The 16,004-nt window shown below is 40.9% G+C and overlaps 2 protein-coding genes across 2 annotated transcripts; one reads left to right on the top strand and one right to left on the bottom strand.

Moving 5' to 3' along the window:
• The first annotated feature begins 197 nt into the window (after positions 1–197).
• On the top strand, positions 198–9,359 carry ascc2 (activating signal cointegrator 1 complex subunit 2). The gene is made up of 19 exons (XM_072387316.1): positions 198–300; positions 2,205–2,310; positions 2,411–2,569; positions 2,698–2,871; positions 2,986–3,115; positions 3,190–3,257; positions 3,412–3,525; positions 4,305–4,417; positions 4,526–4,600; positions 4,695–4,799; positions 4,887–4,955; positions 5,179–5,253; positions 5,633–5,885; positions 6,475–6,671; positions 7,112–7,231; positions 7,370–7,591; positions 7,684–7,777; positions 8,020–8,111; positions 8,267–9,359. Exons 2-19 carry the CDS (start codon positions 2,227–2,229, stop codon positions 8,436–8,438), a joined length of 2,316 nt encoding a protein of 771 aa, XP_072243417.1. The 5' UTR covers positions 198–300; positions 2,205–2,226; the 3' UTR covers positions 8,439–9,359.
• On the bottom strand, positions 8,814–15,879 carry rnf215 (ring finger protein 215). Its single transcript, XM_072387317.1, has 10 exons — positions 15,512–15,879; positions 14,885–15,037; positions 14,590–14,661; positions 14,242–14,327; positions 13,417–13,471; positions 13,200–13,304; positions 12,801–12,917; positions 11,885–12,028; positions 11,692–11,794; positions 8,814–10,845 (listed from the first exon to the last, which is right to left on the bottom strand). The coding sequence occupies exons 1-10, from the start codon at positions 15,773–15,775 to the stop codon at positions 10,823–10,825; spliced, it is 1,122 nt and encodes a 373-aa protein (XP_072243418.1). The 5' UTR covers positions 15,776–15,879; the 3' UTR covers positions 8,814–10,822.
• Between the last annotated feature and the right edge of the window lie 125 nt (positions 15,880–16,004).

Here is a 16,004-nt window from a genome sequence, read left to right as displayed (position 1 = left end):
TGATGTTATATTTGAATATTTTTATGTTGCCTACTGGGTTAAAATCTTTTTTCTTAAAAGTAAACAGTAAAGCTGTAAGAGGAAAATAATATTTTCCTCAGCACTGTAGCCAACGTTTTCCACTAGGGGGAGACAGAGAGAAGTGAGCAGCTGCTGTACTGCGTCACGCCGAAGGAAAAACAAAGTACGTCATTTCCTGTTGAAAGCAGGTGGTTAGAAAACGCCTGGAAACAGAAACTGTTGAAAACTGTCGACTTTGATGGGATGGCTAGAAGGAAGTATAGACTGTCACGTTAAGCCGTAAGCAGCTTTATTGCAATTATTCCGTGTAACGTTATTTCTGATGAGTTATGAGTCGACAGCTTTAAAGTTACCGGCTGGTTAGCCACGTTTACGTGTTCATTCATTGACGTTGTTGAACCGTGCAGCTAACAGTTTTTCTGAAATTAATACGTGGTCAAAACGAAGTCATAACTTTGCCATTTCGCTGTACGTTACTGGTCTTAAGGTGTTGTAAAATGTAATCTTTAATAGGTCAGTTCTTAACTCTGCATGGTTTGATTATCTTATTAGCTAACGTTAACATAGCTTGCTATCTTGTCAGACTCCAGGCTTCTTGTTGGATTCTCTACAAATACATATCTGAATTAACCGGTATGTGGCCATGCTACATGGCTAAAATAATTAATCGATTTGTTAGTCGTCGTAGAAATAATCGGCTGCTATTTTTAAAATATAAAATATCTCTTGTCGTTTTAATCTGCTGAAAAGCTGAGAAGCTGAAAAGGTGTCAGCTCAGTGTATTGCACCCAGTTAGCAGGACATTTGGTGACGTTAACTTTTATCTCTGTGAACGTTTTGTTGACATTAGATTAGTTCTTTGTTAATATATAAGCCAAACAATTAGCTGTATAATGTATACTGTAATCAGACAGGTTTAGCTTCACAATAGGCAATTTAACTACAGACTTGTACAGACTTGCCTAAACAGTTTTTCTTAAACTTTTGACAAAAGTTGCGGTTGTTAAACATGTTTTGATTAATTCCATCATTACTAACGATTCTCTTCTGTCAACAAATTGTAACCATGTTCTTCACATAGGAATTGCGATTAAATTGATATGAAAATAAATCCAAAAAACACAACAAATGTTTAACCTAACTAGAATTGTTTTTATGTTTTGCCTGAGGCTAAAGAAAAGAGTTTTAAGGAAAAATTTTAAGTTTTCCCGAAAATGTTTAGGTTTTAAAAGGCTTTAGTAAAAATGTTTTAATGTATCAAAGTCTAAAGAAAACGCATTTAAAATGTGACAGTTTGCCGATATAAGGGATGTACGACGAGGCAAGTTCAACGCAGCCGGGCTTTCTTTGTGTAAACTGGTTTAAGAAAACTTAAACTGTGGATCAGATCTTTGTAATTAACGTAACACGTTATTTGGCAATTGTGCTGCAGGAAATAGTCTAACAGAGCAGGTTGTATGAAGGGAGAGCTGTGAAGAATATAAAAATCAGTTCTGGATATAGTAATAATGAGCAGTAAGTCAATTTATGTGTCTGCTATTTCGATCGAACAGTACAAAGATCTTAAACTTTTAACTTGAAACTTGAGAAGTGCACTCAGCTTTGACACTGTCTCTGAATAATGTTAAAATTACCTCAGTCTCAGGCCAAATCTAAGTGAAATTATTTTCCCTTTGACTGTAATCTGAAATTGAGATTTAGATTTTTTTCAGATTTACCTTCTAATCTGTATTAGATTTCCAGCAACAAGCTATTGAAAACGTACCCCCAGTGTTTGATTAGCGTTTACATTTACTTACCAACACTTTACAGATTTTCAGTCAGTTATTTGATAAACTGATGATTATTTCAACGTCAGTCAAATGTCAGGTTTCGGAGGAATTTAAATGTTGTCTCAGTCTGATTTGGCTGTCTGTTAAATCAAGAGGAGAATCGCTGAAAGGACAGCTGTTTTTATAGACAATTTAAGCTGCTGCTCTGAGGATAAACTGCTCTGGAGCATTAGTTGTCATGCATATTATAAGAGAGCCACCTGACACAGAACTCTGAACTGTGAACCACAGGCCTTAAAAAAGTTCCAGTACAAACACTGGCACGATTCTACAACCAAAATAACTGTAGATGGAATAAGAAATACAAAAATTCCTTCATCACAAACATTTTTTGTTGCCATGGTTCTTTAGGTAAACTAGAGAGGGAGCAGCGATGGCCTGTGCTCGCGTGCCACTGGATGAGCAGCAGGTGACTGAGGCTGGCCCGCTGGGAAAGCAGCGCACGCTGCCGGCGCTGGTGAGTCATTTCCTGATGCCTGTATGCAAATGTTCAGCTTTCACAACAGTTTGTGATGTTCCAGGAGTAACCTGACTAACAAAGATTTGTTTCCCTGCAGCACCCGGACAGGAAGGAGGAGCGCTGTTTTGTGCCTTACAAACCTCCTCCAGAAGGTTACTCTCCCGCTGAGGTGGAGGAATTTTTGGAACATGCCAAATTCATCTTAGAGGATCTGGAATGGCTGCTTGCACTGCCCCACGACAAGTTCTGGTGTCAGGTACAGATGTTGACGAGTGGGCATGTTCATAATGCAGGCAGTGAAAGGTCAACAAAGCCTGCACAAAATGTTGTGGAATGTTGAGTACATTTTTTAACCCTCCCCTCCCTGCCATGGTTTTGCACCAGGTTGTGTTTGACGAGTCACTGCAGAGATGTTTAGACTCGTACCTTCATCACGCTCCTCGTGGTCTCGACCTCGCCGTCCTTCCTCCTTCCCCGGCGGTTGCTGACGTACAACGTGGCGTCCACAGGGCGGTCTTCTTGACCTTCCTCAGGATGGCCACACACAAAGAATCTAAGGTAGAAGCCAGAGAGATTAATCAACTTTTATCTCACTTTTGCTGATGTAAAATGAAGAATACTGTATTATATCATAACAAAGTAGAACATTCTGAGGCCTTCCACTTCCTGTAGGAAAACTTCTTCACCCCTGCCGTGTTTGGAGAAATTATCTACGACAATTTTCTGTTTGACATTCCCAAAATTTTGGATCTCTGTGTGCTCTTTGGAAAGGGCAACAGCCAGCTGCTGCATAAAATGATAGGTGAGCTGTTGTTTTTATTAGTCATTTTTGTTCGTTTTTAGCCTCTGTTGACTTTTGTAATTTTGACCTTTCAGAGAACATTTTCACCCAGCAGCCGTCCTACTACAATGACCTGGATGAGACTGTACCCACTGTGTTACTGGTGAGATTTTTACATTACGGTTGTACATTTCTCTCTCTCTGTCTGTCTATCTATCTATCTATCTATATATATATATATATAGATAATGTATGTATATATTTCTTGTCAGATTTTTCTAATGTAATTCTATCCTTTTGTTTGTCATGAACTTCAGGTGTTTGACACCGTCCTGGACAAGTGTGGTCATCAGTGTGATGGAGCCGCCGCCATGGAGCCAATGAAGCTGAATGCTCACAAACAACCCACAGCCATGACCATGAGCCAGCAGGTCAGACTTCCGCACGCAACATGTAGCGCTCATGAGTTGTAGCACAAGTCAGAAAAAGTCAAGTTAATCTGTAGTTGATGAGAAAACCTTTTCATTCAGGTTAGGTTTTACATTTAAAAGCACCACCTCCCAACCATTCAATGAGCCTCTTTCTTCTTGTGATTTAAACTGTTCTGTTTGACTTTTTACCGAAAAGCAACTTCATGAAAAGCATGTCAGTGAAAGAGGATATTTATGTAGCATGAAACAGTCTGATCACTTTAAGCTTTTTCTTGTTAGCTTCAAAGATTTGAAAAGAATGTTGTTTTTCTTTATTTGAAACACTGAACTATAAAACACTTTTCAGCGTGTCATTGTGCAGCTTATCAAGCTGGCCAAACTGCATGAAATTTTGTTGCCATATTCATATCCACATCATTCTCAACCACTGGAACCACTGGACAACTGAAAACCTTTTTATTTAACATTTTAGAGCCTGGATGGCAGAAAATGAATGCAGAACATTACTAGAAGCTCACTGGCTTTTTGTTTGTTCTGTATTTGGTTCAGAGAGCATTTAAAACTGTCAGTGCAGCATCTAGCAGAGTAATAATGAAACTTTCACACATCCAGTACTCAAACATAAAAGCACAGATGTGCTGTAATAATTTTTTTAGCCACTTTGGCTGCAGCGGCTGTTCTGCTTTACATGTCATCAGTTCTGGATTGTATGCAGTTTCACACCCACTGTTGTGCTCTGTACTCTCCTCCTGACCTGTACGCTGCATTCCACATCCTAGGAACTAGCAGATATCATTTTGTATCTGTGTGACTCGACCACCACCATCCATGCCTTCCAGGACATCTTCCCTGCAGCCTGCTCCAGCTTCCAATCCCACGCTTTCCTCAGCAGGTAGGCAGATGAAGAACTCGACTGGCATCATCATCATTGCTCAGCGTTCACAGTGTGGTGTATTGCCATAGAATTATTTTCTGAACATTATGTGTTCTCTGTTTGCAGACTGACCTCATTTTATGAGACTGCTGTGCCTGACCTGGAGAAAGCGGTTAGGAAGAGAAACTTTGACGATAAAAGGTGAGTATCTGCCGAAGGGGTTTGATTCTCAAACAAGGACTGTCCACTCCACAAGCAGGTGTCGTATTGAACTAATGTCCAACATCTCCTGTAGTCTGCAGGAGAACTTGTGGAAGAGGCTGAGTCACTCCTGTCGTAAGATGGTGGAGATGGCTCACCTGCTGCTGCACCACACCTGCTTACAACCAATCCTGGAGGGGTGAGACCATCAAACTCAACAAGCTACCCACTGAACCTGAAACCTATATGACACATCTTAATTATGCAAACTTTTGTTGCCTCGCAGGAGAGAGAATATGCAGACGTTTGCGGAGGATCTTCTGCAACATTTCACCTCATTTTTACCCGAAAAAAGGTCAGAAAAATATTTAAAATCTTTGCGCTTCTGTGAAAGGTTTTTTGAGTTATTTCTTAAATCTGAAAAGTGTTGCTTCTTTGGGTTTGTTTTTCTTTTAAAAAAGCAATAAGAAAATGGATGAAGAATAGCTTTCTGATCAGTTTTGGCTTTAAGTACACATGTTAAAGTCTTTATTCATTTTTAGAGTGAATAACATTAGAATTTTCGCTTGTCCTTTCAGGTTCTTGGCAGACTATGATGAGCATTTTCCCATCGCAGAAGACATCAGCCTCCTACATCAAGCCTTGCCAGTCATGTATCCATTTGTCAACTTTGCAGCAGCACCTTTGTGCAGATTTTTAGGGCTAATATACTGCAAATAAGTGTTGAACTTAATCAGAAATGTAAATATTAAACATTTTTACTATTTAAAGGTCATTAGGGAGGTCAGTTTAAGGATGTGCACACATGATTATCCTCCAATGTTTAGGATTATGTGATGTGTCCCTTTGGTTTTGTAATGTAATATATCAGATTTTATTGTGTTTTGGACTACTGGCTTTAGAAAAATGCATCACAACCACATTTTCAATTTTTTAAATCAATATATTAACTGTTTAAACTGATTTTTCTAAGTTTAAATGGTTTCTCAAAGCAAGTCTAGTACTAGTTCCTTAACTGCCTTTTTCCTTCAGTGATGAAACAAGGACGTCCTACTTGCTCCAGGGCGTGGAAAGCGCCTGGGACTGCGTGGGTCGCCAGAAACCACAGAGCCACCTTCACAGCAGAGCCTCACCATCATTTTCTGACAATCAGAGAGCAGAGGGCGGTGCAGCAGCCGCCTCCTCTGGTGGCTTTAAACCTCAGGAGGTCCCTGACCTGAGAGGAAGAAGAGAGGACCCTCAGGGCGCAGAGGCCATGCTGGACGTTCCCCGGAAAGGAAACAATGTGAGCTCTGTGATTATTTTATTTCTTTTAAAAGCTCTCTGACAGAATTCTTTTCACAGACGATGCCATCTCTTTGTTTTCTTAAAAACATACATAAGGGGGGTTGCATGTTGGCTGTGAACAATTAGTTTTCTATCAGTGCATCTGCAGAATGTTCTACCAACAGAATAGTAAATAAACAAATATATAAAATAAATAAAAATAAATTCTTAAATACTTTTTGTTCATGATCAAAATAAATAAAATGCAGTTTTCCCTTTGCTGCAGCATCAAGACCTAATACATGAGAGTATGTTTGACATTTATTTAGGATGCAGTAGGATGTAAAAGTATTTCAGCAAAGCATCAGTTAATCTAAATGATATTTGTTCACAGAAAAGTTGTATTTGTGTTTTTACAGTATGTTTTCAGCCAACTCTCCACGGTGGGTGATCAAGAATGAAAGTGCTTTATCTGAGGCATGGCATAGAATAGCAAAGAATAAAACTGACGTTGGAGTTTGAGCCACATGTAACTGCAGGGGGAGAACTGACCCATCCTACCTCTGAGAGCTTACCTCCATTTCCCACTGTTACTGGTGTGTTTTCAGGGTGCAGTGTGTCCGGTGAGCCAGGCGGAGCTGGAGTCTCTCCTGTCCTGCATCAGAGACCTGCTGCCTGATTTGGGGGAAGGCTTCCTGATGGCATGCCTGCAGGAGTACAACTACAGCACTGAGCTGGTCATCAACAACATCCTGGAGGACCGGTTAGCCCCCAACCTGGAAAAACTGGACCGAGCCATGCCAAGGTGACACCACGCATGCACCTTTACTCATTCATGTGAAGACGATATTGTGGATTGTGCTCCTGGAGTTTGACTGTTTTCTATTTATTTTGAAAGAAATTGTGAGCACATAGTGTCCTCTTACTGTGGAGAGCAAGCACACAAGCTTATTTGTACAAATGTGCGGCAGCATTGAAGTGTGCAGGGACAGTCGGAACACTTTTGGATTATAACAGAACAGACTTGCAGCATTAATGAGCACACGGCCTCAAATGTTTTATGGCTTCAGTTTTTTTTTTTTTTTTTTTTTTTTTTTTATATATATATCTTTTTGAAGTGTGCATATATATACTATACTAAGAAGTAGAAAATGGTGTGTGTTTGATATCTATTCAAATGATTTTTGGCTAGGTGCAATCTTTTTTAACAAGGTTTTTCATGAAGCACTTCTCCCACATTTACAGGCCGGTGAAGGAGGAGCTTCCAGTTGTTCTGAACAACAGATCCAACGTCTTTGATGATGACGAGTTTGACGTGTTCCGCAGGGACCAGGTGGATATGTCCCGTATCTGGAAGGGCAGGAGGTACGGCACACAAAGTACACATGATAATTAAAAAAGATTAAAAAGTGTCACACAGTGCAAGTCATTTCACAAACCAGCAGTTTGCACGTGGTGACAGAAAGTACATTTATATTTGTCTCTGTTTTCTTGATTCTGCAGGAAAGGCGAGAGCGCTCGAGAGATACTGAATGACAAGCAGCACATAGAGGAGCAAAGAGCTCGCTATCGAGCTTATGAGACGGTGGTGGACGAAGTCATCATTGAACCGGGAGAATCCGCTGCGTACGACCTGGATGACTATGACGATGAGTACGATGACACCTACGACGTGAACCAAGTGGGAGCTAATGACCTGGATGGAGACAGTTTACTCAATAGAAGGTACATTCTTTCTGGTAAATTTAGTGGTAAGGTAATTTGAAAAAAAGTTGCAGTAAAGCAGAATCTGAAAGTTCTTTTTTGTTCTCTTGCAGGCCTTTTACAATCCCACAGGTACTAAGAAAAGGAACTAAAGCAGAGGATGAGGATGAGGGTGATGACGATGATGAACAAGAGAATGCTTTACAGGTACGAAGGTCACGTGCAGCCAGTCCGTGAAGATGTGTGAAGACTAAAAAGTTACTATTTGCCACCTAAAAATTCAAAGTTGATTGTAAAAAGCATACAAGGCTTTTGCATATTGTTTGTCAAACCAAAGTGATCTGAATTATGGCAGACTATCATTTTTTAATGTCATTAGAAGTCATGGATTAAAATTGCAGTACCAGCGTGTGATTATATTGACTCACTGGCTCTATTTTGTGTTACAGAACAATACAAACAGGGACCAGTTTGTGCAGGACCCGGCTCTGCTGAGGGAGAGGGCTGAAGCTAAAAGAGCCGGCATGCAGCAGAGGAAAGGGTAGAAACACAATCTCTCTCTGTTCATCCAAAATGTTTTCCTATCAAATTATATATTTTTACTTCTTTATGGGTCTAGTGTGTGTTTCAGCAAACATGGGACGTGAGACAAGTTCAAGATATAAACACTGTCTTGTGTTCATCCTCCACTTTCAGCATCCAGCCTGAGCGTCCCAGTAAGGTGGTGGGCCGACCCAAAGGCCAAGGACAAACCCTGGAGACATTCCTGGACCGACGCAAAAAGGAGACCAACAAGAACCGTGTAGCCAACCACAACCGGCGCAGCATGGCCGACCGCAAGAGGAACAAAGGCATGATCCCCTCCTGACCTGTGTGATGTCAGGCTGCTCGAACCAAACATCCTGATGGGGAGGAGAGAGAGACGGCAGGAAGGGTAACGAGGGGTGACTTAAGTGGAAGAAGGATCCGTGTTCTTGTTAGCTGGTGGTGACTCTTGGACACGTTTCAGCCCTGTAGTAGCTGCGGAAGCCACCACAGCATTAGTTGGATTAGTTTTCAGACAGTCTTTGTGTGACAGGATGCCAGGATGCTAGGTGAAATGTTTGAAACCAAACACCTGCTTTTAGCATTTGAGCCTGAAGCACAGTCAGTTCTTTGTCCCAAATGATTTTCTTTCGTAGCTCATTAAAAACCAAAGTTCTGAGTGTGAGCCAGCGACCGACGACAAAGAATGAGACCTTGATTTTTGCCAAGTAACAAATGTCTTTATTGAGATCCAGAGTGATTGAATTAATATTCTTTGACATCATCATCAACAAATAACCTACATAGGAATAAAAGGAAGTGAAATCTAGGGTTTCGAAGAGAGTACAGTTCCCTCTTTAGCTGGAAGAACAATTACTAACCAGATGATCAAGTCTGAACATCAGTGGCAGACTGCACTGCTCTTACTGCTCATCCTTATGAGCATGTGAGAAGGCTGTTTGCGTGTCATGTTCAAGTGCATGCACCACTGTTGTCCAGCCTTCACAGAAACAAAACAAATAGAACCTGCTCTATGACCATCTCATTACGATGCCGTTTGTGTTTGGAAGCACATGCTGTAACGAGGGACCTCACGCCTCAGACGCGCTGTGGGGAAACCTGCGACATGTCGCCATGCACAGACTATTTTCTATGAAGAAAAATATCAGAGCATTTTGTAACAAAGGCATATGTAATTGCTTTTTGGAGTTCACATAGCAAAAACTTAAAAAATAAATAACGCAATGTTTTTGACATACTTCAAGTTTGAGTCATTTTTGACAAAAAGCAACTGGATTAGACTCTTCTCTCTCACAGTTTAAAGAACTGTGACTTCACTGGAGGTACTTCAGAGTACTGCCGCACTCTTGGTGACATATATACTGATCATCCAAACCTGGTAAGTAACAGCTTTAATGTGCTGGAATTGTACCTTGTTGCTCGGCCTTAAGCTTGTGAAAATATAGAACTACTGTAGAAAATTGTAGCTGTGACGTGCAGAGGAAATTAACCTCCAGGATTCTCCTTTTTAGCTTCAAGCCAGCTCCAAGCTAGCTGCTCCAACACTCACACTCTAACTTTTAGGGTTTTTATGGATTAATTCCTTTCAAATTAATGCATTTATTAGTGAGTTTAAGAAATACAGGAAGGGGAATTTGGACAGTTATGTTAGAACACAGCCTGACTAACAAGTGTCTGACTGTTTATGCTGGGCCTCATAGAAACAAGAGCGCTACCTTCTCAGGAAGGCAAAACAGTAAATTTTCTGAAAAGTATTAATTTAAATTGAAATGAAGATTTTAAACGCATATTGCAGGAGATACCCATGCAGCCAGCAATTTGTTGCGACTGCACTCGTGTGCCCCCCTTTGTGTTAAGATTTTCATTTGACACCAGTGGACCTTTAAAGCAGCAAAAAGTCAGGTCAGAACTTTTTTTTTTAGGTTAAGCCAATCCACCTGTTTCATCTTAAAAAAATAAAATAGATTAGCTACTGTAAGATACAAATCTCAAGTCATAAAGTTTCGGAAGTGCTTTTGTGGTTTGGGTTTCCACTACAGAGTTAAGTCATAAGGTGAGTTAAGGGCAAGTGTAACAGGTTTTCCATGTCAGCTGCTACACAATGACTCCTGGACTACAACTACAGAACTTCTGTAATATATATATATATATACTATACGTTCAGATAGTTCACCTGCATGTTGGTTCTTGACAACCATTGGACCGATGGTGAACAGTTGCGCTGGGCTGATGATGAACGTGTTCATGCTTAAAGCACAAAGCACTGAATTTTATGCACAAACTAACTCATTAAAGTAATATTTTGCATTAGCTGTCCACAGAGAAACACATTTTCACTTGTGTAGATCACACATAGAAATATTTCAATAGTTTTAAAGTGACAGGTTCCCAGGAGGAAATACTTCTCTCTCTCTCTCACACGCACACACACACAAACAACAGTACCATCATAGTTCTTCATAGTATTGTGTTAATACTACCACAGTGTGTCTGTGAGAACCATCAGGAGCATAGAGGCTAAAATCTGACATCTGGTCAGCTGCTGCGAGACGTTTAATTTGCTCCCACAATCCACTGCAGGGAGGAGGAAGTGCTGAGGTGAGATCAGTTTTAAAACCAAAGAGAAGGACTATTGGAGCGTCAACAAAGTTGAGGCCAGAGATGACTCCTAGAGCTGCTGCTGCAGTGTCGGAGGTGAGCCCACCGTTAACTGTCTTTGCAGATGCTGCCTGTAGAGTTCAAAATGAGAGGAAAGACCATTTGGAAACTACTATTCGTTTACATTTTTGCACTCTTATAAAAAGATGATAGATTATCGAAATGCCATTTTAGTAAATATTAAAGAAATCAGTTTTAATCATATCTGGGGTTTTTTTATAATTCTGCATGCATCTCAGAGCACTTTTTCAGAGTCACATTTATTTCCCAGCTCTTTTAATTATGCAATTTTTATATTCATATGACAGGGCGCCGTCACCTGAGTGAGGAAAAGCAGCAGCACTATTCCAGAGTCAACATACTTCTGCCCATATCACCATAAAAGTTATACAACATGTAAGGGTGAGATATGTGCAAGTCAGAGACAAACAACTTTTGAATAATTAAATGTGTTAAACAGAGACTAGATCACCACGTGACCTAATTTGAATGTAAGAAAATAGAAAAATAGAGCTGGGAAATAAATGTGACATTAGAAAATTAAAAAAAAATCAACTGAAATAAATAATTATCATGAAATAAAAGCTGTTGTATAAAGATTTTAATTTCTAAGATGTTTATTCATTTCATTGGCTTCTACTATAAGAATGTATTTAATCTGAATTGATATGACATTTTATAGTAGGCAGACATGAAATGATAACAGAAAGGGAATTTTTAAAACTGACTTTCAACATGATTGTTGCTTCATGTCAGATAAGAGGAAAAGGACTGGCAGAGCTACCCGTTGCTGGCCTTTTGTAGAACTTTTAATCAATTTAAGTCATGAAAAAAAGAATAACAGTGAATGAACAAAACACACTAAAATAGGCACTTTAACACAAGAAAACCATTTGTGACAGTGGGCTTGAACTCACTGAGGATGCTGCGTTTGCACAGAGGACAGGTGTGATGCAGCAACAGCCAGGGGTCCACACAGTCTCTGTGGTACTCATGGAGACATGGCAGCACCCGCAAGCACTGACGCAACAAGACATACGAAACGTCAAAAGAAAAATGTGAAGCGGTACCACATTTTAACATCATCAGCAGAGGTAATGCAGCGCTGACCTGGTTGTTGTTGAACGGCTCCAGGCAGACGGCACAGTTGTCCGTCTCTATGGGCTGTGACGGGTCGCACCAGGGTTTGGGCTGACGATACATTTTGGTCTGCAGTGATGACATTCTCTTCAGAACATCCTGTTTAGGAAGGAGCTGAAGAAAACAACACAGCAGCATAACATCACGTAATGTTTCAAGATCAATGTACCCTTTGTGTGTGTGGGGACACAAACCCACTCCCAATACATGCCAGAGGCTATAAATAAAAGAAGTTCTCACAGAATTTAAACTGCATCTGATGTGCATGTCTGGACACGTATAACTCTTCCAAAGAGTGAAATCTTCTTTTGAACCTGACATTTATGGACATTGTGGAAACAAATTGTTGAATTTGCTTAGTGTCTAAAATAATCTATGTTGCTAAATGGTGCAGTAACCGGGACCATGTTGGAATGGATTACGGACCATTTAGCTACACAGATGTTCTACAGCTGGGAAAATACAGTGACAAACTAAACAACTGTGATGCCGTGTAAAATTCATAATAAAGCTTTTGCTCAAACAGCTACGAATCTTTTGAGGCTTAAGTTGTTAAAATCCCTCTTCTCGTGGCCCACCTCTATGTAGTTTGAGCTTTAGTTCAGGAATCGATGTGATTCTCCAAACTGAGATCGCTCTGACTGCTGCCCACTTCAGGTAGGACAAAAGTCTGTTGTTGGATGCAAATTTTCAGTGCATATAATAACTTCTACCTAAATACAAGAGAAATGAGAACCAAGGCTGGAAAATCCTAATATTTTCTGCCAGTATCAGTCAAAGGTTATGTTCATGGATTAGAAATGTTGGCATTTTCAAGAGTAAAACATCTCTGCTGAATAAAATAAAAGCAGACCCTGAGATGATAGCAGCAATGTTGATGGAGTACCTCTAAGTCGTCGTTCAGCTGGCGGTCTTGGTACTGCCAGCGAGCCTGGACGATGACTCCTGTGCAGAGGATCAGAGCCACCAGGAGGACAGTGTCCCACAGCTGCTGCAGGTACTTCTGCAGGCCGTTAAAGAGGAGCAACAAGACTTAGACATCTGTTTCATTTGAGGTACACTCACACACTGCTTATTAATCTGTAACAACATTACGGCAGCTTACTTTTACAGTTTTCAGACTAAACTGAATTACTCACTCAGCTCAGTTTGTCAGACGTCATGTATAAACTGGTACCATAAAAGCTTTAATTTTGATGTGTCTAACCAGCTGAGTCAGTTGAGCCCTGCAGAAGCACTAAGAGGACATTCAACCAAAGCTGATGGACTGGTTGTGCTTTCCCACCTGGACCTGAGAGTTTGTCTCTCCTGTGCAGATGACCCCCTGCCACTCTCCGTAGAGACCTCCTCTCGATCGACCGCAGCTGGACCACAGCGTGAGCGTGGCTCCCTGCCCGAACACACAGCATGAGCTCAGTCAGCTCGGCCTGTCATCTGTTCACTCACCACTGGAGGGTGCTAACAACTGAGAAACACAGTCAGCTGACAGGTATGGGGCTCACCAGGTTGTCCTGCAGGATGGTCTCGTATGTGATTTTTGCTGTTGCCCGAAGGCCCCTGTGAAAAGATCAGCTGATGATCAGAACCAACAAATACCTTCAGCACTACAGGCATATGGTGAACTGCACAACCAGACTGAATTAAAACATGTAGAATACCAGCACTCACTGACATTGTCATATAATTACTGTGAACAGGATGAGCGCGTTTCAGCCACAAGCTGTTATCAACAAGTGCATCTGATAATGGCTGTGTGTGTATCTTAGCACCTACAAACTGTTTAAAACTGTTTCCTCAGATAGAAAACTTTTTCAGATAGGTCTCTTGGGTAAAGCGGTCCACACAGAAATGGTGGTTCAATAACCTTATAGTATCGAGCAGTGTATTTCAACTTGATGCTGGAAATGTTTCTCTGAAGATCATTGGGGAAACAGCTAAGATGTGACCAGGCCACATTCTTGTCAGTGTCAACACAGACGTTTCCTGGGCCCCATTAAAAGACCACCAACTTAACTGATGTGCTGTCACTGTGTGAAAACCAACACATTTTCTGTAGTGACATGACAATGTAGCTGTATTTTACCGCTAAATCCATCTCATCAGATGTTAGACTTGATATTACAGTAATATTAACTTTGATGCTGTTCAGTGCAGTGAGGAAGATTCAATGCATTTCAAAGAACTGTCATCACAAGTTTTACTAACAGCATTACGCCCTTTTGAAAATTCTCAGCATGTTATCTGTTCCATGCAACTCTGATACACGAAAAACTGCATGTCATACGAGGGAAAGTTGCTCTTAGAAGTGCAGCTGGGGTATTCTGTACCTGATCAGAGCTCCAATCAGTCTGGTGACATTCTCCGATGTCTGGATAACAATGATGGGCTTGGTCAGAACCTGAGACAGATCCATCTACAATAGAGAGATTTCCACGTTATACACAAGACCTGAACAATTACCACCCATTTTCAGGCCCAGATATTCCATTTTATTTAAAAAAAAAAAACCTTGTATGACTTAAAGCAACAGTATTTAACATTAAAAAGCAACTTTTACTCAAGGATTTAATCATTTGCATTGTGTTAATGCATGGACAAGCACATCTACATAAGCTTCAAGAGCACCAAAGCTCATGAGAAAAGACCAGTTTAACTTCAGGTTTTAGAACTTTTACCTCACTGACGGTGTTTTGGTTGAGAGCCAGAATGATCAGCGCGGAAGCTCCGAGGACCAAGGCTCGCTTCATCTTGAGTAGAGACAAAAGAAAGTTATGTTTCAAAGAGTTACAAAGACCAAAACCCTTACTAAAAATATGTTGCCTGACTGCTTATATGGAAAATAGTCCACCTATGAGACTTATCGAGGGGCAATTTGGAACATGTGGGCATCTTCTACCATCAAGATTGCAGAATAAAGTATGATAGACACTTAAAAAAAGGCAGAGGGCCAAATGCATATAATCTACTTACTTTATTAACTACTGCATCAGTAAAGGACTCCTGGTTCCCCGTGGAAGCTTTACTATCATCCATCTCCACAGGCACCACCCCAATCCAGGGCTCCTGCTTCTTGGTGTTGTGCTCATCTTCCCCTCCACTTACTCGCATCTGCTCATCTCGTACCTGAGGACATAAAACTGCCTGAACATCTGTCCTGCAGGGACAACTAATACAGTCCTCTCTAAAATCACACAAGTAACTGACAATCCATGCATTAAACTGTGAACTGATGTTGACGGCTTACTGAACACGTTGTAGAGGAGGCAGATCACTTAACATCTTAACAATGTTGAATGGTAGGAATAATTGTATTATCGCAGGACTATTTTTGATAAAATAATCAGTATTTGAATCCCGTGTCCCCCTCCCAATATTGGTGACAGGCGCATTTGTGCACATTAATTTATGACATATCTGTCAGGTTTCCGAGATGTGTCCCCCCAATGTTAAACTAACTTCTACACCCTTGATTGGATTCTTATGGCTTTCTTGCAGCAAAACATTCCTCAATTTTCCACGTAGGCAATTTATCAGCTGCCCAGGACAAGAAATGCACCATTCTGACCACAATAAATTATATTCCTGAGGCAGACTCACCAACACCAGGTTCCCTTTTAACTCATCTTCAACCTGGTTCCGTGGTTCGGAACTCTTGCTAGCCTCCAGCACCTCTCCTTGGAGCAGGGCGCTGACACCGGGCCGCTGCTCCAGAAAAACCTCAACCAGAGCGACGTCTTCCGCCGCGACCATCAGCCCCGGCCACCAAAACAAGACGAGTGGTATCGTTACCCCGAGACCCATGGTGCGCAAAAGAGAGAGAGAAAATACAGCCGGAAATAATATAAAATGCATTAACTTCATCAACAGTGACACATTATTTTGGGGAAATGCTGCGAGCGACGCCAGTTTGCTTGCAGCTCTCCGAAAGTAAACAGGCACAACAACAACTTCCGGTTGTGACCGGAAAAATTTGGGGTTCATCATCCTGAACATAAGCTACCACACCACCAGAAATTACTTTAAATTCCGCCAATACATTACAATAATCCTGAAAAAAAAGTATTAATTTTTCTTAGACAATCTTTATTTT

The sequence above is a fragment of the Leuresthes tenuis genome, unplaced genomic scaffold (assembly GCF_036924035.1).
Source record: "Leuresthes tenuis unplaced genomic scaffold, fLeuTen1.0.hap1 SCAF_6, whole genome shotgun sequence".
Lineage (NCBI taxonomy): Eukaryota > Metazoa > Chordata > Actinopteri > Atheriniformes > Atherinopsidae > Leuresthes > Leuresthes tenuis.
This window is presented reverse-complemented; position numbering and strand designations above follow the sequence as displayed.

Excerpts from the sequence above, each read along its gene's own strand:
- ascc2 (XM_072387316.1), top strand. The coding sequence starts at position 2,227 with ATGGCCTGTGCTCGCGTGCCACTGGATGAGCAGCAGGTGACTGAGGCT. Across the intron at positions 5,254-5,632 it reads CATCAAGCCTTGCCAGTCAT|TGATGAAACAAGGACGTCCT; the intron begins GTATCCATTTGT and ends TTTTTCCTTCAG. Across the intron at positions 6,672-7,111 it reads CTGGACCGAGCCATGCCAAG|GCCGGTGAAGGAGGAGCTTC; the intron begins GTGACACCACGC and ends CCACATTTACAG.
- rnf215 (XM_072387317.1), bottom strand. The coding sequence starts at position 15,775 with ATGAAGTTAATGCATTTTATATTATTTCCGGCTGTATTTTCTCTCTCT. Across the intron at positions 13,305-13,416 it reads CCATCCTGCAGGACAACCTG|GGAGCCACGCTCACGCTGTG; the intron begins GTGAGCCCCATA and ends GTGTTCGGGCAG. Across the intron at positions 10,846-11,691 it reads GTGCAAACGCAGCATCCTCA|GCAGCATCTGCAAAGACAGT; the intron begins GTGAGTTCAAGC and ends TGAACTCTACAG.